Here is a 21,891-nt window from a genome sequence, read left to right as displayed (position 1 = left end):
AAGATCTAGCGCCAATCGATCTGCCACCCATCACTTAATACGATAAACAAACTCTTGGTATTAACTTTAAATGGTGAGGAAATTCTCTGGAGGGTGGGCTCATTTTACCTGTTGACAGTAACAGTTTATTGCATCCAAAAAAAAGCAGATGGAGGAAGCTACTCTGCTGTTTCCCTTAAATCACTTGTTGGTTTTACCCTTGTTCAAATTTATAGACAATTCAAGCAAAATGCTAATTCTGAGTAGGACCATTTCAGTCTGGCTCAGTGTTAAGCAAGGCAATCAATTCACAACCAAGAACATCAACATCAGACACCAACCTCATGTTTCATGAAGCTTTTATTTGTACAATAGCATAACAAGATACAAACAGTCTGTGATCATATATCATACAGAGGTTTTCAATGTAGTAAATACAAGTGTACCGCCTTGACCCAATAATAGTCCTACTGAACGAGAACATCATAAAGCAAGGACTGGACAGGGACAGATCCAGACAGCAGGGTGCCACCCATGACGAGAAACTTCACCCGTCCAGCCAATTTGTTTAATACAGATTGGTAAAAAATAATACCATTGATGAATTGTTCTATCTGGTGTTTCTGGCTGTCTCTAAAACCCTTGTCCACTCTTTGTTTTTGTTTCATATAAGCCAACTGTAAGTTCACTACACAGCTTTCTTCCTACTTGATAAGTAGAGTATTTTGTAGTAGTGGTTGTAGTACAGTGCTAGCACAATAGAAGTCAATGACAACTGTGTATGTGTTAGTGTTGCAGTACATGGAGACACTGATATGCCCAGGGTGCAGGTCAGTGGACAGACAGCCTGCTTACTGTTCAACAGTGATATATTGGTTCCTTTAAGCTCCTCTCTTAACCAGCAATTCCAACTTGTGTCCCCGCTGCCTCAGAAAGATCCAGATCAGTCTGGTGTCAGTGTAAATCACTGGGTTGAGGGGATGATAGTGGTATTTATCCAGCCAGTGATTTATCTCTATGGGTCCCTGTTTTCTTGTAGTCGTCTTAACCAGAAGACACCACATTCTTTTCCTTCCCAGTGAGACAATGAATAGATCCGATTTTCTGATCTTGTGTAAATTGAGTCTGAGATGCTTTTGGGCAAGTAAGAGAGCAAGTTCTGATCTCTTACATAGAGCTTAATGTACAACAGTGAGAAAATAAAACAAACATTTACATTTAGCATTGCAATTCAAATCAATAACATTGATGTGGAGGATCTGATTTTTGCCAAATTTTCTCCCTGGGTTGCATAGAAACATCAGTGTCCAGAGGGTCATGGGTGTATTTACACCTGTGTTTAAATATCTCAACTGAATCTAGATACATCTTTCTCCACTGGGATTTTACTGCCAGTTGTAAAGGAGGCAGACAAACAGTTGTACAAGGTAGTGGTCCTGGTTTGTTGTGGAGCGAGCTCAGGTGCGCTTTCAAATTGCATACTCACTGCATTTAATAAGCCCAATAAAATTCAATTTAACAAAGGTATCGTTCCACGTTTTGATCCAAGCGAATGGAATTTGGGTAGAAGTCGGTGGTTGTTTGTCTCTGCTGACTTTCCTGGTATAGTCATGCAAGACTTGAGAAACCATTTTTCCAGCAAGCAGGGAAATGTGCCTCGACGCATAATAAATGAGACTGAACAGTGTGAAGACTGCTAAGCACGTAGCCAGATTTCCCCAAAATACCCTTGGCACTGAAAATAATCTGGATTCCACTGAAAGCAAGTAGGACAAAGATGATGTTAGCGCTGCTCAGATGTTTTGGGAACCCTGGCCCAGTAACGGAGACACACACCTTTACACCAGTGTGCTTTTAAATCCCTCCTGCAGTTAGCGGATGGCGGCCTACACCACTGCTGCCTTGTGGGCAGCAGCAGAAAGGGGACACACGCTCCTGGGTATACATCTACTGACTGTCCTATTCTCCTCTGATCTCATTTCAGACAGCCAGGCAGGAGTGTTGGAAACGCTTGAAAGCCCGGACCAATTCGGGACAGATTATATATTTCGAGAGATGCATCTCTCTTTACAATCTGTGCTTAGTGTTTTTTAATCTGAGCGGTACAGATTTGATCACGAAGGACTTAAAGGATCAAGTTTATGTCGTGACAGAACCTTCATTTAGCATTAGTTGGTGAAGTTTGCGAACTGAATCATGCATTGAGATTTCACCTGAGAAAACATATTACTCCCTGGCCAAAGAAACACCTGACTATCACCTACTGTTTTTGTTTGTTTCAAAAAAGAAATACAGATAATCAATCCAATCTGCTTTTCCAAAAATGCTCACAGCCAAAGCAGTTCTTTTGTTTCTTTACAGAAGTCTTTTAAACAACCATGAAACCAAAGTGACCGTGAAAACTAACGCTTCAAGATCCTTCCAATTATTTTAAGAAACAAATTATGAAAGGGGAAAAAAAAAAGATAGTGTATCGGGCCAGCAAGAGGAGAAAAGACCTACTTAAGGTTATGAATGCCTCAGGAAACACTGCCTGATCTGTCATGTAGGTGGAGAAAGAATCCGCTGCAGTGAAACTCCACTCTAATTTGGGCCAGCACAGTAGAGAGGGATCTCTCTCTCTCTCTCTCTCCCTCTCTAGCTGCTCACAATGTTTTGGCCTTGTGTAAAATGTGAGGCAGCAGCAGTCTATACATCTGAAGCATTGCCCTGTCAGTCTCGCTCTGAATCTGGTTAAGAGAGCAAAAGGGAACCGGAGGAATCGCAGAACTGATAACGGTTTCCTTGTTGCTGGAACAACGTCTCGACTGTTTTGGGGAGAAATGGATCTTGAGTGTTAAGACTGTTATCTGACTGAGGCCGTAGCAGGCTGTTGGGGAATTTGATAGGAATGTGATTTTGCTGCCAGAATGTCCATACAACCTAAAAATGTCCTTTTTTTCCCCCGCTGATACTGCCTGATGGAAACCTCGTATCTCCGAAAACATTTTAGGGATTAAAAGCAAGTCAGCCTCGTTTTCAAAGACCATCTTTTGAACCAAGACTGGCAATTGCAGTAAAACACTGAACCGTTTTTCAAGTGACAGCAGCATTACACTGAAATGTTTAAACCTCTTGACGCTTTGTCATCTTCACCATCTGCTGTTCTGCAGTCGCTCCGCAGCTCACAATCACAGACACAGAAAGACAGGACAGGTTTTAAAAAGAGACAGACAGGGGGGGCAGGCAGCTCAGCGGGCCCGGGCCTGCGAGGTCGTGGGTTCGAATCTGATGGATGACCTTTGATCCCCCTCTTCGTCCCATCTTTCCTGCCATTTCCTCACTGTATGCTATCTAGTTAAGCAGAAATGCCTTAAAAATATAGATATATGTTCAAAAAGTAGCAAATGGCCTAATAAGAATTCACGGCGAGTCACGTTGCGTTATGAGTTTACATCCTCTCCTCTAGCCTACAGCGTCCTTTAGAAAACAATGTCAGTGTACAAAGCAGTAAGAAGTGAAGAGCGGGAGGCATCTGTACTCCATAGCGGAAGGCAGAGTGTGTTCTCATATGTGTGTGTGTGTGTGTGTGCAGCTCAGAAGGCACAGCTCTCAGCCAGGCAGAGGTGTGTGTGTGTGTCTGTCTGTCTATGTAGACTTAAAAAATGCAAAGGTAGCAGGTGTGTGTTGCCGATGGAGCAGCTGTAGGAAAGATACGTCCAGCAGCAGGACAAGGCACAAAAGCATGAATATGTGTCTGTGTGTGTGCACGCGCGTGCGTGTGTGTGTGTGTGTGTAACAACACAAACAATATGTCTGGAGTCAGCCGAACTGACTCTTCGAATGAGCCCAGCTCAACGCTAATGCATCCTATAAAATCCATTATGTGCAAAATAGGATCAAAACACTGAAAGCAGATAAAGTACACTGGTAATACATGAGAGTTGGAGTGTGGTTACACAATATCATCAAAAGATAATACAATATTACACAAACTAACAGAACTGATGTCAGCATGGGAGGCACAGTTCTTCCCATCGCCTATAGGGGACAGTATGACACCCTTCAGTGTGGGTGACCCTTCTAACTGTGGTGTGTCAGCTCTGTTTATACTAGTGTGCGTCTGCCCTGATCCTTTATCAGCAGGACGCTTCGTCAGCTAGAAGAATGGTTACCATAGAAGCAACAAAAATTAAAACATTGTTAATACGGACAGCTTCATAATGTTATGTGGTTACATCCCTGTACTCAGGTTTTACCTTTAGTAATCAACAATAGTCTCCTAGTTACAACATGAACGAACTCATAAGGATGTCTGTTCTGTGCTCAGACATAAGCCAATGTTATTTCACATAAACAGTGTTGGTTCACAATCCTGTTACAGCAGCTGGCACCCAATGTTCCTACACAGTTTCAAAAATTAAACTCAATTCCAGACCACAGGGGGGTTTTTTTGCTCATTGTTTTACACCTAATAAACCACTAATACAATACTCCTTCAGTGCTCCTTCAGGGACTAACCATTTGTAAAGTGTAACTTGGAACAATATTTTGTGTGTTTTGCCAAAGTTTTAAAAGGGGCATTAAGTAATCCATGACTTTTATCAACCTCTACTGGAGTTCCAAACCATTGGCAGGTCTCTGGCACAGCTCGCAGTACCGCTTCGTCATTTGTTTTGTTTTGTTTTTTTGGCGTGAGAACAAAATGGCTCGCAGCAGCAGTCGCCCATTGAGCAGTTGAAAATTAGAGTAGGTGGGTGGGTGGGGTAGTTGAATTTACTTTTGAGTACAGGCCAGACAGTGAGTTCTGAAAGCCCAGAAACCTCAGCACTCGTTGAGTCAGCAAATCGTTGAGTCATCGGTATGGACCAACAACCCTATCAACCCCCCGCAGATATATTATGGTCATTTTGTGCTGTGGGGCAGTAAAAACCTTACTTAATGCACCTTTAAATACCTGGACATTTCCAAAAATAATTATCAAATACTTCTCCATATTTCCCAGACCTGTGTAGGAACCGTGAGTACTCGTCCTTATCAGCCACCAGCTGGTTTTTGTTACACATTCCTGTCACGCCATCTTTGGATGGATTTACAACCTCAGCTCAGATCAAATGAATTTCCTCCTACCTCTGTGTGGCACACATTCTCTTTTTCCATTCTTATTTGTGTTTTTCAGTACTGGGTAGCAGCATTTCCATGACCAATATTTGTCAGTGCCTCCGTGTTAAAATGTGAGTAGCTGAGTGAAGTTCCTTTGATCTCTGTATGGTGAGCTAAAATTAACACTGGGGCCACATGTGACTGTAAATGTCTAACTGGGACATTACTTGATGATACCAAATGATGAGAAGAACCCTTTCGGTGTCACATGGGTGGAATCAAATCTAATCTGAGCCAGCAGTGTAAATCCAGCCACAGTGTTGCAGACTCAAGGCTTAGAACAGCGTTTAAAACTAACCAATCGAATCTACAGTCTACAAGGGGGTACGGTGGTCTGCCATCAGTTGCTGTCACAATCAGAACAGGAGGTGCGGTTTATGTGGCAAGGAGGTGGAGTCTAAGGCGTCTGGTGGCTCCACCCCTTCCAGGCCCAGCTGACATTTTCATTGGCTGAGCAGGGATCAGGGCTAGTGGTTAATGAAGCTGCGATAATGACAGGTCAAAGAGTTCCCATATCCAGGGGGGCTTGCGTCTCTTCTACCCCACCACAGGGGCACTAACCTGGATGCAGATGTGCCAGACAGTCCCTAACTCCACTGGGACGTGTGGGGAGGGGGGGGGGGGGGCAGGTTGGAACTTTAGGGCTGTAACAGGAGAAGGCAGAGCAGTGCAACAACCAAAGGTCCCTTTTGTCTCGAGTTTCACCCAAAGTGGACAGCCAAACTCAGTTCATGCAGAAGCGAGAGTTTGCTGCAAGCAAAAAGCACTGAACCAACTTCTTTTAGTTCGTCAGACTGGTGCTTCATGCCACAGTTCTCTGCCTCTTACCCTCCACTCCCAAATTAGACCCAACACTGACAGACCACATGGGGATTGAACTCTGGTCCAGGAACCAGTGATCTCTGTCCAAACATGAAATCCCCGGAGAGGGACTTTTGGCCTCATTAAGGTCTCAGGCAGTCAGACCGGCACTCTCCCAGAACATTTCTCCCTGGATGTGGTGCGGCTGTGGCAGTCTGATCGTTAGACACCAGGCTTGCTGGCTCTACAGAGGCTGAGACTCATGCTTGGGCTGCAGCGGCCTTTCTGTGAGTCAAAATGGCCATACAGTAAGTCATGTGTCTTCATCCTGTTTCTGCGAGTCTGCTGCAAGAGGACGACCTTGCTAAGCCTGGCTAGGACTCAGAGGGGTAGAGGAGAGTCATATGATATAGTCCCACCAACAATCACCAACCGTCATGATCACCTTAATCCATTTTACAACCCATCAGTCAGACAACGTCCCTGCGACTTTGCCTTATGACAGCTCATATATATGGTGGAGTTCTGACAATGAAAAGGGGCAGGTGTTGTTTTTCTCCATATAAGATTTGAGAAGCACACTCTCTGTGTGGCCAGGGCAAAGCAAAGGGTGTCCAAGGGTTCTGCAAGAGGCGGGTTCAAAATGATCTGGATTACCATAGCTTCTAGTCCCATGGTGTTGTGCCCATAGATCGGATCTAGTCTGGGGGCCTACAGCTAGAAGGCGATAATACACTGTAAATTTACACTCACTTTGTTATTGCCAGACACCACATGGCTGGGAACAATAGTCCCATAGATTGCTGACGGCGCACTTCTTTTCTGTCCTTTTCAGTAGCAGCTACAGTCCATTTCTCAACATATTGATACCCGTTAGAGAGCCAACTGGTGATGCCATTGTTAATGCATCTGGATGAGATACTCATCCATGGCATAAGCAGGCAAACACAGCTCAGTTCCACTGGATTCAGTCCATGAGTGGGGCATTTGCATTCGTAATCTTTCCCTCTCCAGCTCCCTCGGTGTCTGTGTATAAACAGCCGATGGGGCTGGCAGTCAAAGCCGCTCTTTGTGGTGATTGGTTGAGTTTCCTTGCTGCCCAGCCTCCACTTTTTGTTCAGCTCTCCTGAGTGAAGTTGTCCTTGACTACTGAAAAGGGATCAGTTTCCTTGTCTGACCCATGATGAGTGTCAAGAGGCACCTCCTTTATTGTTCAAGCTATGGCTCACCTCCCACCACAGTCAGTCTTATGGGAGAAGAAATGCATTTGCATCTATTTCCTTTTCCTGTGGCTCTACAGCATGTCCTCCAATCAGTGATTGGCGGGCTACTTCCCAGGTAAGAGGGGAAGTGATGTCTGGCATGACACTTTTCGGTACCAGTTGAGGAAAAGAAAATCCTTCATTTTCACTTGATGTCCTTGGTCACATCTGTGGCCATTTTGCAACAGCCATTTTGTGTCCCCTTCAGTAAGCATTTGGTTTACTTCAACTCGGTACCCAAAATGACGCAAGTGAAAGCAAGAATATCTAACACACTCTAAGCAGCTCCTACAGTGTCTGTTGCCAAATCAGCTTTCTAACATAAAATCTTAGGTACATGGGGCGGTCTGCTGGTTATTTCCCGGGGAATACAGTGATTTTGCCGGCCTTGGCCAGCCGCTGGATGATCTGGGCTTCGTAGTCGGCGTCATGGACGCCGGTCTTCCTGAACTCTCCGGAGTAGCGGTTCTGCTCCCAGTAGTGGTGCCAGTTTCCCCGGCTGTCCGCCCCAAAACCAAACACATTCACCTAGGCGGGGGATGGGGAGGAGAGTTGAAAAAATGTGTGAGAAAAAGAGAAAGTGTGCATGTTTTTTGGATAAATGTGCATATATCTATCCAGTGTATGTATGATGCAAGAAATATGTAATATGTGGGAATATGCAAATATATGATAGAAAGAGCGAGCAAGAAAAAAGTGTGTGTAAGAGAAAGAGAGAGAGAGAGAGAGAGAAAGAGAGACTGTTCACTGACCTCATCACAGACATGCAGAGCAAAGAACAGCACCAGCATGCCGGTGGATGGGTAGCGCCCATGATGTCTGGTCCAGCGGTCGTGGATGTACTTGAAAAATGCCGGGTTGAAGATCTGGACCTGGGTGGTGAACAGAGACGCCGAGAAGGGACAATACTGTAATTAACTGTTTATTCACTGTGCGCTTCACTAAGCCTGATCCGACACCCTCAGGTCCCGTCAGGTTTGGGCATGACTGTCAAGCTCTATATTCAGCTCAGTGCGGCACTTCACTCCTTGATACCCAATCAAGTATGCTCTTTATTGAGCAGTATGTGATTAATAAAAGGAAGTAAAAGTTGTATTATTGTGAAAATGTAAGTTTAACTATGAATCGTAACACCTTTGCTTTCATATTCAGAGAAAACTATGTTATTGCCACAAATGCTCCATGGGACTGGACAGAATCTGGACCTGTTTTCCCAAATTAGCCTATGGCAGCATTAGGGTTTAGATTTACTAATCCTATGGTAAAAGATAAACCCAAGGTCCTCTGAATTCATTTAAAAGGCCTTTACTCAAATGGATTCTATTACAGGGGGAAGACCTCATGCTAATTATAAAATTCGAAGCCACTGCGTTTTCCAAAGGTCCATTTGTACAAGATTTTTAATGAAACACTCCTCCAGATTTGATTGTTATGAAGGATTAATCCGCTGATAATCAGGGAATAGTAATTACAAATTTACCATGTATCTCCAGGTAATGCTAAATCCTGCACGAACAGGGCTTTAGGCTGCGTTAGAGTACTGCGGTGGAGGGGTAAATCTTATAAATCTATATTTTTGGGTCGTCTCCAATGACACTGTCAAAACTGTGACTCTGACCAAGACGAAGATATTCCCCCAATCTTTGCATGGCGGGGATTAGTTTGGGTTTATTTATTTTCATGGATTAAAAAGCAAGCAGAAGATTATTCAAAACAAAGGGAAGGCTTATAATCTAACTGTAATCCTTCATCAACAAGGGGGAGGGGATGATATAATTGCGGCAAAGCAGGGTCACAGTGCGTGTGTGTGTGTGTGTGTGTGTGTTCTTTTTTTGGTGTGTGTGTGTCTGGATGCATATGTGCATGTGTTGCTGGGTTTAGGTGTGACAATGGCAAAGTGTGATAGCAATGAATTGTTGACAATACATACCTTGTCTTTATCAACGCGGAGAAACTGCTTTACTGGAGCGTAGGTACTGAGAGAGAGAGAGAGAGAGAGAGAGAGAGAGAGAGAGAGAGAACATTCATTCAGTATACCATGTGACTGCTGTGTGGCTGTGAATATTGAATGACTGACGGATGACAGACTATTCCCTGGGTTGTCACAAGTGTGTGTATATATGTGTGTGTGAGTGTGTTAGTGTAGTGAGACTATTTATATCCTGGCACAATATCTGTGTCGATTTCAAATTCTTTACATCTTCATCTGAACCTGTGCATTAACTGTGCTTATATATTCCAGTGTGTGAACATGCCCGCTGCCCTTGAGTGTGTGTGTGTGTGTGTGTGTGTGTGTGTATGTGTGTGTGTGCTCTCACAATCGGATCTGGCCGGTGGACAGGGCGCTGGTGATCCAGAGCAGGTCCAGCGTTTTGAAGGGAACCAGGACGAAGCTGACGTTGGCCGCCAGGTTCTTGGCGCTCTCCGGATACATGAAGTGGTGAGTGGTGTGGCTGCCGGCATCTTCCTCGTAGCCCACCGTCGGGGCCAGGTTGATCCTGACAGAGAGAGGGAGGAAGGGGGTCGGATATGTGCAAACATTCCCCACATCATTACACCATCAGCGCCAGCCTGTACTGTTGACACCAGGCAGGATGGAGCCATGGATTTCATGTTGTTTACGCCAAAATTCAGACCCTGCCATCAGAAAGTTCGATCAGGCATTTTTTCACTCTTCAATCATCCAGTTTTGGGTGCCGGGGCTGTTTGAGTAAACCACGAACAAAAACAGACCTTTGTTCAGATAGTCAGATGGAAAGGTAGATAGGCAGAGAGAGAGGGAGGGAGGGGGCGGCTGGTCAGAGCCAAGCTGATATGATAGAGACAATGACAGCCAAACCACAGAGATGAGAAAACATACAATGATTGGAGTCAGAGGCGGCCCACACAGGTCTACTGACAGTGCTATGCTAATGGACGCTAATGCTTTCAGTACACTCACACACACACACACACACCCACACACACACACAGAAAATTGCTGCTGAGGCTGTACTTTTATGGCGCCAACACATGACTATTCTCTGTCTGTCCCTCTCTCTCTTAAATGTTAACTATCTTTGTCTGTATTTGTTAATCTATTAGTCGTTGGTTTTAGCAATTGGGTAAAAACAATTTCTTTGCTCTTTTAATGCTTGGCTGCCATTTCCCAGTGATTGTGCCTCTGTTAGTTCCATCCTTTGGTGATTTCCAGTGATCGAGGGTTAAATCTTGATTGCAGTAAACATGCGGAGTGTGCAATTGTATAATATGCATGGCTGGGCATTTTTTATTATATATTTATAGTGTATATCATTATGTGTTGACACATACTAAATGTTGTTGTGTGTATGTGTGTGTAAGTCAGTGGACATACATAAATACATGAGTTTTTGTGTTCATGCCAACTGACATGACAGTAATTGCGCATCGTGATCCATCACCGCTGAACAAAAAAAAGGATTTAACTGAGCTGTTATCGCTGCGTGTGTGTGTGTGTGTGTGTGTGTGTGTGTGTGTGTGTATGTGTGAGAGCGAGAGAGAGACAATCTATACGTTTCATCTTCTTAGGCCATAAAGCCCTCTGTGGCCTGCAGCGACCTCATAGATGACTTCTCTGTCAACCAATAGGGGGGCAGTATGGAGGTCAGCATCAAACATTGAGATTAAATACAGTACACACACACACACACACACACACACACACACTGTTGTATGATGTAACTTTAATGTTATGTACAGTGTGATGGTGTAATACTCTCCGCTCAGATCAACTGTAACTCTTCCACTCTCCCTCCCTCCATCCTTCTACTCTTCCTCCCTTTTCTCTCTCCATCCCTTCCACTCCTCTCATCTCTCCAGCCATCCTTCCTCTCCTCTTCTTCACACCCCCTCCTCCACTCACTGTCAGTCTGCTCCATAGCAAACCTTTTCTATCCTTCAATATCTCTTTTTTTCTCGCCAATCTTCTCCATTCCCATCTAATGTAACTCTACGTCCGCCCTCTGATCTCCCATGTCCCTTCATCCATCCATCCCTCCCCTCCATCCCTCTCACCTCATGATGTAGTTGTGTCCGTCGATGGTGGCTCCGTACCCGGCCCCGCGGAGGTTTCCGGAGTTCCCCACCACAGCGCAGCGCAGGCAGCGTCCCGGATCCCAGGAGCCGTAGGGAGAGCGGCCAGGAATCACCTGGGACAGACAGACAGCCACAATCAAATCACACGCCTGCCGGTGTTGCCGGGGCGAATTCAATCTTCCAGTGCAATATGAAACAGGACTAGGCCTCTAGCGCTAGGATAGCGGCGGACGTGAAATAGCCTGACCTGCACAGCTCAGACCTGATTGTAAAAATACATCCCGCTTACAATAGTTGGGGTGAATTCTTCATGAGACCCTCCATGAAACATAAATGAGGCCTTTCTGCCCTCGGGGAGCCAGAGTGAGAGATTTAAACGCACATCCTCATGCAAAAGCACTGCATTGATATTAAAGTCGCACTGAAAAAAACTACTGATATATTAAAACAGGAAGGAGCTTAAAGATAACGTCGAATGAAGATAATCTCTTCTCCCCTCAGCCAGTCTGCGTGAGTGCTAAGTCATGGCTGGGTTAATTTGAAAGTACTAGCAGAATAACAAAACGATGCATTAATAATATAGAATATAAAATACCTGGAACAACCTCAGCAGCACCTGCTGTATGCTGTGGGGTTTGAACTGGGGCTGCAACATCTAGAGAGAGAGAGAGAGAGAGAGAGAGAGAGAGAGAGAGAGAGAGAGGGAGAGAGAGAGAGAGAGAGAAGGTATGGTTAGGGCATGTGTGTAGCTTTTCTTCTGAAGACAAAAATTGGATCTGACAACACAGACTTTAAATTTAGTTAGTTTCTGTGTGTTGTGTGCCCATGTATATGAGTTGATTTGTGTGTGTGCAAATGCCTGCGTTCATGTGAGTGTGTACGTGTATGGGTGCCTGTGCCTGCCAGCCTGTGTGTGTGTGTGTGTGTGCATGTGTGTGTGTGTTTAGGTAACAGCCATGTGTCAGGCTGACAGGATGCAGTCAGACTCGGGGAGCTGAGGTCAGAGGAGCCCAGGCTGTGCTGTCCATGTGTCAAAAACAGCAGAATAAAAAACAGAGGGCAGTGGAAGGAGGGATCAAAAGAGAGAGAGAGAGAGGGCAGAATAGGAAACTCCTCTCCGCTCCAAAAACAAAAGCAAAAAGTGTGGAAAGGAGGATCCAGACCTCTTGCACACTTTTTTACTTCCACCCCCCAAACTATTTTGCCTCCTTTCTAGTACATTTGTCAGGTTGTCCTCCCATAAAATATTTGAATTACAAGTAAAAGAGACCGTGTGCAAATGTGTCTTTGAGTGTTTTGCCAGGTACAAAGTTTTCTCCTCTCCGACAACAATATGACCATGTCCAAAGCACCTACTGCTCTAATTCGAGGGATAAACAAAAGTGACAGCAAAGAAGACAAAGAGGCTCTCCTGTCCGGACGAGGCAAAAACAGACAGAATAAATGGACAGAGGGCGGAGGGGGAAGGGGAGCTGAAAAAGACAAAGTGCCGAGAGCAAGATAGAGAGGCTCTAATATTTTTGTACTTTTGTCTCCACTCCTTTATTTCATCCCTTAAATACCTGACTGTCTGCAACATTTTGAATTTGAAGCTATTAGTGTTCTTTGCCAGAACCTTGTCTTCTTGTTGGAAATTTTTATCCCAGATTTCTTCTTCGGCTACCTTGAAAGCGGCTCTACAGCACTGTTGATTTTCTTCTTTGAAACCATTAAAACTCAAACTTCAAACTGTAAAGGCAGCTCTTTAGGAAATACCATCCACTGTCAGTGAACCTAAAGTAGGTAGAAAGTTTTAGGTGGTGGCTAAGGGATAACAACCCAGTTTTTCATATCTTCTTTCATCTTTCATGAACTGGGCTATAGATATAAAGGACATGGTGCATATATTGCTGCTTTCATGTGAAATCCTAATTGTATGCTTTGAGAAACACATGAAAATATTTGATGCAAAGATTTCATCTGACATTTCGAGCTAAGAAGTGTATTTTTTTTTTTACTTTCCATTATTTTGTACATTATCTGTTGTTTCCATGTGTTTGTTGTGCAGGTGACAAATCTGGTTTCCGCAAGGGTGATCATCAAAATATTTCAGTCAATCAATCTACCAATCAATCAATCAATCAATCAGGTATTTTATGATTATCATATTGTTGGGCAACTTAATGAACTCAGAAAAAGGTTTGCATTCTCAGCTACAGTGAAGTTTATACTGTCATGAAACATCAGTGCTTCCACAGCCGTACCTCAAAGTCATTTTAGATTGACACTTCTGAGCACCGCTGTTCTTAGAAGCATGAAATATTATGGGCCTACACCTTCCAAACGCACAGACGACTGTCAAAATGTGTTTCTGCCTTCTCCGTGAATTTAAAAGTGGAAAAAGTGTTTTTCTATTTTGGATATTTTGGATATCGTGTTTTTTTGAATCCGGGAGGAGCGGCTTCATCGAGAAGATGTGAGGAGACTGATGACACACTCTCGCTGAGGCTGACAATGAGAAGTTGTCGGATTCTTTTTTTTTTTTTTTTTTTTTTTTTTAAATCTTGTTCCAATTTGACTATCTGCCAAACCGCACAGGCAAATGTGCATTCACGCGCGTAAAGAGAAAGCGAGCACCTGCAAACAACAACCAAAAAAAAAAAAAGTTCCACAAGGATTATTGGCAGCCGCTTCAAATGGCCCTTTCTCTCCGACGACCATCTCTTCCTTTCTGTCTTTCTCCTTCTCTCCCACACAGCAATCTCTCAATTTTCTCTCTCCTTTTGTCACCGCTTCCTTTCACCCACCGTCGGCCTTAATTCGCTTTTCCCACCGCGGCTCTCCCGTTCGCTTTCGTTTTCATGCCCACATCCTCTCTCTCTCCCGGTGTCCTCTCCCTCATGTCTAATTGCCTCTCTTTAATTTCCCCCTGCTCCCTCTCTCGTTGCTCCACCTCCCCCTCTTGTCTTTATCTTTATCTCCCCCTCTCTCCGGGACGCCGGTGGTCCCACGCAGCTCGTCTCTGTTGATCGGAGACCAACTACATCTCTTCCTTTCACCCTCTTTTTTTTTTTTTTTTTTACTCTCTCTGACTTTGTTTCTCATACTGTCTGTACTGTTGAGGAAGTTCGCCCAATTCAACCTCGGTTCTCTTTCTATTCTTTTTCCCTTTCTCCTTCCCTCTCTGTCACATATTTGCCTTCCTTTCATTTTTTCCTCATCTCTCCCACTTCTTCTGCCCTTTCCTCCCCCATCCCTCTCTCCATTCACCGTCCCTTTCTCTCCCCCCTCCCTCCCTCCCTCCCTCCATCTTCTTCTCTGTGTCTCTGCTAGAAGCCGGAGCCAGGTTGGCACACTGCACCGCTGTTGTTCAGGGGCTACTAATTCTTGGCAGATGTTTCGGTGGGCAGCGATGCCAAACACCGCCTCGCTTTCTTCCTCTCAGCTGCCCTCTGGCTCCCAAAATACGGGCTTCCCGGGGCCTACGTTCTATTAAATCCAACTTTTCTTTTTTACTTAAACCAATGTTTCACTTTGGCAGAGTATTTTTCACTTTAGAGCACGCACACCTCCAGAAATCTAATATTAGCTGTCCTTGGGAGCCGGTGTCACGACCAGATTTTTTTTTTTCTTTTTTTTTTTTAATCAGCTCTCGATATCATAAATTGCAGACAGGCGAAAAAATTAATTATTGAAAAGCTGAAACCACAGAGGGAGGACACAGAGGGAGAGTTTTCCAAATGAAACAAGGTGATTGGTGAGACAGTGTGTCCCCAGGTCAACCGAGATTGGTGGTTGACCTTCTCCTCCTATCTCTGCTAAAGAGGGAAAGTGTTCTGCCAAAGTGAAACATCATGTAACTTCTGCAGGACTTTACTCTTTAAAATGTTTCTTTTCTTTAACGCTTGGTGCCTTTCTTTCTTGAGGCACGAGTGCACAATACCAGAATTAGATTTGACGGCAAGGCATACGCTCCGATCACGCATAAATGTAATTATTTATCTTCCTTCCTTTCTGATATTGGTTGGTTGGGAGAAGTAGTGGAGCTCAGGGTTTTCTGTGCTTGTAAGATGAACAAAGGGAGCTCTTGGGTACATATTGGACTCTTGGGTACATGTTCGAGGACTGACACTGAAGACTGGCCAACAAAAATCTAAACTTTGAGAGCTGGCCACTGACTGGGCAGCAACTCTTAAACTGCTACTTTTGCACCATGAATTAGTGAGTTCTGCCTTCTCCCTCATTTTCTGTCTCCTGTTTCCTACCAGCATATCTGCACACAGACCAAGCACACATTTTGTTTGTAAGAGAGAGATTTGCTCCTTATGGTGTCCAAAAAGGGCATAATGGTTGGAAACACACACATACAGTACGCCTGCCAGTGGATTATCTAACCATACCTGCACCTCTCTCTCTCTCTCTCTCTCGCCACAATTTCCCCTGCTATTTCCTCATTCCTCACTTCCAATCCCATCACCTCCATTCCTTCCTTCTCTTCCTGTGTAATTTTCCATCACACTCTTCTCCACTGCTGCCTTTCTTTCCTCCAGTTTAAGATAGCTTTATTGATCTTCAGTGGCAGATATTGGATCATTGTAACATCAAAGATTAGGATATTCTGCAGATACTAATTCAATAGATACAACTATTGAAGATTAGAGTACAACGTAAGAATTCTTGCTATACTGAGCAAGGATCTACCAATTTACAGTCCAGTGCAACAGTGCAGAATTGCAAATGTGCACTTTTGGATATTCACATCAGATTTACAAAGCAGATGTGCACCACTAGCCATTCACTCAAAGTGTTCTCTATTTGTAGTTTGTTTAGGAAACTCAAGGCGAGGGATCAGTGCCAATTGAATGAACTATTCATACTATTCCATTCAAAGTCAACAGGTTTTTCTTTAATGCCCAACGTCCCCGAATACAAGCCTTTCTCACTTTCTCTCTTAGTACGGGAGAAAACATCATGTCAAACTCCATGTCAAAATCCAGCCATTTTTCCTCGAATCAATACAAACCTGTTGCTGGATCATATATGCTGAATTTGCCAGTAGACCCCAACGATTCAGACAAGGTCTTCGGTCATGTTCTAAGAGTTCTGGATGTTTTTGCGGGTAAGCAAGGCAACATCTAAGTGCCAGATTACTCCATGCAATTTGACGTGATGTTCTTTCCCATACAGGAAGACAGCCTTCCATAGTCTTCCTTTCTCCCCTTCCCCCTCTTCACTGCCCCACTACCTCTTTCTCTCCTTTATTTCCCAATTTATCTCATCCCTCCTTTGCTCCCTCTGTCGTTTCCTCCATGTTTCATCCGTCCACACCTTTCATCCACCTTTCCCCCTCCTCTGCTCTATTCCTCGTTCTGTCTCCCCCTTCCCTTTCCCCATCTCTTCTTTCGTTCCATCGCTCCTTTCCATATCCTCTCTGCCTTCTCTCCTCTCCTTTATCCCAATGCCTTGTCACCCCCCCCCCCCCGCCCCCTCCCTCCAGTCCATCACCCCCCTGTTGCAGTGTGACCTAATGGCTTGGCAGCTGTTGGCCTGTGTTTGCAGTTTTCTGCCATTTCAGAGCTGGACTGGTGCTACAGCGCTGAAATAAGAGTCTAGGCCAGCCAGTGAAGGACAAAACCATACGACACTGGAAATAATGCTCAACACACACACACACACACACACACAAACACATATGGGCCTAAACACACACACACACACACACACACACACAGAGGGGGGTTGTTTTTGCAAGTGTACTTTAATTAAATGCTCTCTCTCTCTCTCTCTCTCGGCTGACATACTCATTTCAGTTTTTCAGACATTACTTAATGTTGGCTGTGAAGAAGCCCAGAGGCCAAGGCTGCAATGTCCCATTTCTACAGAAACACCATGACATATGACTGGCAAGGAGAGATGGGAAGCATGTACTTGTAAGAGGGGATTGGTCGGCTCAAGGAGGAGAGATCTGTGATTATGCTGTATAACCACCCCCTCCCACACACACACACACACACACACACACACACTCTCCCCCACCCTCATGATGGTGGCCTACTAAACTCATATCTCCTATATGTAACTGGCAGCTTTTTGGTTTTCATAGGACACTGATGATATAGTGTATGATCCAAGATATTAAGATTTTTCTGTTGTGTTGAAGACAGAAATATGAAATCAGAAAGGCATAGTTTGTAGGTTTGTGTTGTCTTTGCTTAGGTACGGCAGTGTGTCCTGCCTGTGTCTAGTTGAAGAGTTCCATTCCAAAATGAGATATCCATCGTTTGAGAGAGAAATTAGATATTCACCAAATAACTGTCCTTGGTTGACAAAATGAAAACACAAAAGAGACACTGAATGACAAACGTAATCTTTTTTCCAAAATGGATATATAGTGTTTTGGTACCGAACTCTTCAGCATTGTATGTGCTTGTGCTTGGCAGGCACATACGGACAGATAAAGTCCCACTTTTTACATAGGATTAGATAATTTGGAACATTCCTCAGTATTAATACAGGACAAATGCATAAAAATATATCTGCATCTGTTTATGACCCAAGGTACACTGTAATTAATTTGCTACAGTATATCATGTATCAATATAAATAGCTGACCAACTGCTGATATAGTGACAAATATATAAAGTTCAAAACCATAGATCTGCAGTCAGGTTACAGCCACAATGTAATGTGCAGTTTAGTGGTGGTAATTATCATCTTCTCATACAATATTATCATGTAATCTGAACTCAGTTATCACACAGATAATGAAATCCAACATGGGTTATGAGGATATGCGTAGTGAATAGGGTCATCACAGTACTAGAACTTGACCTTAGAACCAGTATTCAAAGTAGGGTCATAATACCGCAGCAAAAATACAGATAACTACTTGCTGCTCAGTATTTGATAGCTGAGCAGTATAGGTACAGAAGCTAATGGCACAAACTGGGAAGCTGTCCAGTTCTTTCATTAGTGTTTGTCATTTCATTCTTTGAAATGTAGACAATGAAATTATCTTTAAGAATTAATTATCCACCAATACAAAGTGGAGAACGTATACTTTGATATTCATAGTCCATACCACACCTACCCAAAGTGCCTTACAATACGCTCCCAATGGGAACTGCACCCCTAACATGTAAAGTGAGATCATAAGATGGTTGTTACTTACCACCCACCAGTAGTAGACATCGGAGGGCAGCTGGATGTTGTCCCTGGTCCACACCGGCGAGATATCCGGGTCGTAGTTCTCATCGAACCAATCGGAAACGCCGGGGTCTCCGACGCAGCGCAGGCAGGCGCACGTCTTCTGCTGCGCGGCGTCGGGCGGCGACAGCCGGTGGGCGCCCACGTAGCTGGGCACCAGCTTCACCCGCCTCGACTCCTCCCACCCGGGCGGCTCCAGGTAGTTGAAGCCGACGCCCCCGCGGAGCGAGACGGAGAAGAACAGCGAGGTGAGAAAGACGAGCACCAGCGAGCCCAGGAGGACCCAGACCCTCCGGGAGCATCTCACCCCGCCTCCTTTCTCGCCTCCCCTCTCCGCTCCACCTGCTCCTCCGCCGCTACCTCCTCCTCCTCCTCCTCCTCCCGCCCCGGCCCCGCCTCCGCCTCCGCTCAGCCAGGGCCGGAGCTCCGAGAGGCGGGCGGCTCCCCTGGACGGACCCCCGCCCCAGGCCCCCCAGGACCCCCAGCCGCCCCAGCCCCAGCGCCTGTCCCGGTGCAGGGTGGAGGACGGGATGCGGCCCCCCCACGGCCATGCCCCCACCCCTGGGCCCGCCACTGTCCCCAGCCCACCCCCTCCTCCTCCTCCTCCTCGCAACGACCACCCAGGCCTGGTCAGCGTGGCTGGGACACCCCCCTGATTAGCGCGCTGGGTCACTGGATCCCCCGCTAAAACTACCCTAGTACAAACACACACACACACTCAGACGCACACACAGAAGACAAGGTATCAGAGTCGATTTGTCTCGCAGTCAAGCTGTGCGCTCAGTGTTGCTCATACGCTCTCTCTCTCTCTCTCTCTCTCTGTCTCCCGCTGGATTCTTTCCCTCCTTGTATCACTCTTTCCCTCTGCTTTCTCTCTCTTTGTGCCTCCTCCTACACAGCTCCGTGCTCGTCTCACACGCGGCAATGTCTTTACACACGCGCACGCACACACACACACACTTGAGTCGCAGCCGAAACACACACGGCTGGAGCCCGACTGGCTCGGAGGTCCTTTGCTTTAGTTGAGCGGTGATCTCTCCTTCAGCGACGGCCGCAGTCTCTGCTTTTTCTCCCTTTCTTTCCTTCTTTCTTTTTTCTCCTTTCTTCCTTCTTTTCTTTCCAAGTTTCTTTCCTCTGGCTACCTCTCTCTCTCTCTCTATACCCACCTCTCTCTTTTCCCTCCCGCTTTTTCTTCTATGTCTTTGTGTTAAGTGTGGTGTCCATCGTCAGTGAAACCCACGGCACGATGTAGGTAGATGCAGCAAGTCCTTCTCGTTTTCACTGCCATCCGTCTGAATGTTGAGCCCAGCTCGGACACTCTGCTCTGCTCTCTCTCTCTCTTTCTCTCTCTCTCTGTTGCACTGAAACGACGTAGCCAGAGAAAGGCTGGCAGACTAGATGAGAGCGGGAGAGAGAGGGAGGGAAGGAGGGAGGAGAAGGAGAGGGAGGAGGAGCAGTGGAGGGGAGGCGCTCTGGTCTGAAAGGTGTTCCATCACGTCTCTAGCCATCCTTGACAAATAACACCTCTCTCCCTCTTTCTCTCTTCTGAGGGCGCTCTCTCTCTCCGTTTCTTCTCTCCTCGGTTCCTTTGTTATCTGCTGTTTTCCGAGTTTTCACCCTTTTCTCTTTTGTTTTTTTCCCCTCCTCTTTTTGCCTCTCTCTCTCTCTCTCTCAAGGTTTCCCTCGCCTCGTCTCTCCTCTCTCAAGGTCTCTCCTTTCCTGTCTCAGTCCATTGTCTGTGTTTGTCTGCTTCACTGAGGCACTGAGAGGTACTTTGTGAATAGTTGAAGCAGTCGTGTCGAGTTTAAAGTACTCTTCCCGCACTGTTCCTCTCCTCGCTTCCCTCAGACAGAGAAAGTTGAAAAGTTGGATTCAAAAGTTTTTCACCCCTTTGTGGTGAACGATGAATTCTTAATGATAAAAATGCTAAATTTTAAAATACTGACATGAAGGCAGACACTCGATGGCCATTTCCACTGTGGCAAGCCTCTCGTTCACCACTAACACCTTCCAGATGCCAAGGCTGCAGTTCAGGGGTTGTGCCAAGCCTGATGGACACAAGATGGTATCCAATGAAAGCAGACGATTCCCAGTATGGAAAAAAAAAAGAAGAAAGTCCAACAACCAATCAAAAACTCCTGTCACCGCTGCTCTCTTCCCCCCCCGTAGAGACGGAAAAATGAAAAACAATACAAGAAAGTAAAATGAACTTTCGGGAGAAGCAATCAAAGCATTACAAGCGGATTGGCAGCCGTTCTTAAGACGGAAAAGATTTTTTTTTTTTTTTTATGACGACGGCTTATCCGGGGAGGAAGGCGCACCGGGGAAAAGCGGAAGTGGCGGACGGAGGGACGCAGAGAGAGAGAGTGTGATGGGGAAAAAAAGACAAAACCAATCAGCCCCAAATCTCATCTTCTCTCCAGCTGGCTCAGAGAGGACTGTGCAAGGGAGGGAGGGGGCAGCATCTGTCCTGCGGCCCGGAGAGCGTGTGTGTGTGTGTGTGTGTGTGTGTGTCACTCAATGTCTGTACGGCGTACGTGTTAAGCTCAGGCCACACACACTGCTTGCTAGTTGCACTAATTTAATTGTGTTCCACATCTGTGCCAGTGGGTGTGTGTGTATGTGTGTGTGTGTGTGCGCGCCCTATTGGGTGGCAGCGTAGGTTTCATGGGGCTGCGGAGCTTGAGGTGACTGCTGCTTATCTCTAATCTGCTAAACTGTAATCTGAGGGTGGGACCCTTGCGGTGCCCACTTTATGCCAGCTGTCTGTTAATCTGATGCCCTCCAAACACCCGCTTACCTCACCTACACACACACACACACAGATCCCAAGTTACACCGCTACTCTATCTGCAGCTGGTCGTCTTTTATGCGTTCTTGTGTGTGTGTAACCTTGGCCTTTACAGCACGCACCACTGTTCCCAGTAAAGTTCTTGTCCCATGCAGTCCACGATCAAGTTCCTGTGTGTGTGTGTGTGTCCTTCAGGGATTTCCGTCTGCCATGAAGACCGGCGTCCTGTTCCGTGAAAACCCTGGAGAGAGAGAGAGAGAGAGAGAGAAAGTAGAGAGTGTCATTTACTGTGCCATTAGCCTCATCGACCACGTCGACACCTTTAATTCTCCTCTCCCTCACCTCCTTTGTCCTCCTCTCCCCTTTTAAACTCCCATTTCCTCTCTTCCCTCGGACTCCCCGGTTCCCTCTTTGTCTCCGGCAGCCCCTCTCTTTCTCTCTGCCGTTTCAATCTCATCTCTTCTTTTCACACATCCGTCGTTCGGCCTCTCTCCTCCTCACTCTTCTTCCTCTCCTGCTTTTCAGACTGCCCCGTTCTCTCTGTCTCTGTCAGATGGTGCAAGGTTCAACTTACTCCTCTGCTCTGTCCTATTTGTGTATTGTATTGGCTGATCAGTATTCACCAGAGTTTTTATGGTTAAATGGTAAACTATAAAACCAGATTTTAAATGGCTC

At 45.6% G+C, this 21,891-nt stretch overlaps 1 protein-coding gene across 1 annotated transcript; it reads right to left on the bottom strand.

The window, feature by feature from the left end:
- Positions 1–7,538: 7,538 nt before the first annotated feature.
- Positions 7,539–21,673, bottom strand: st3gal2 (ST3 beta-galactoside alpha-2,3-sialyltransferase 2). The gene is made up of 9 exons (XM_071547518.1): positions 21,559–21,673; positions 20,372–20,473; positions 18,391–19,115; positions 11,836–11,895; positions 11,220–11,353; positions 9,503–9,682; positions 9,115–9,160; positions 7,937–8,056; positions 7,539–7,712 (listed from the first exon to the last, which is right to left on the bottom strand). Exons 1-9 carry the CDS (start codon positions 21,671–21,673, stop codon positions 7,539–7,541), a joined length of 1,656 nt encoding a protein of 551 aa, XP_071403619.1.
- Between the last annotated feature and the right edge of the window lie 218 nt (positions 21,674–21,891).

Source organism: Centroberyx affinis, unplaced genomic scaffold (assembly GCF_046629955.1).
Source record: "Centroberyx affinis isolate AG114_WGS23_722 - 3 ecotype Tasmania unplaced genomic scaffold, CSIRO-AGI_Caff_v1 ptg000270l_1, whole genome shotgun sequence".
Classification (NCBI taxonomy): Eukaryota; Metazoa; Chordata; class Actinopteri; order Beryciformes; family Berycidae; genus Centroberyx; species Centroberyx affinis.
Note: the sequence above shows the minus strand (reverse complement) of the source record. Positions and strands in the feature narration are given on the sequence as shown.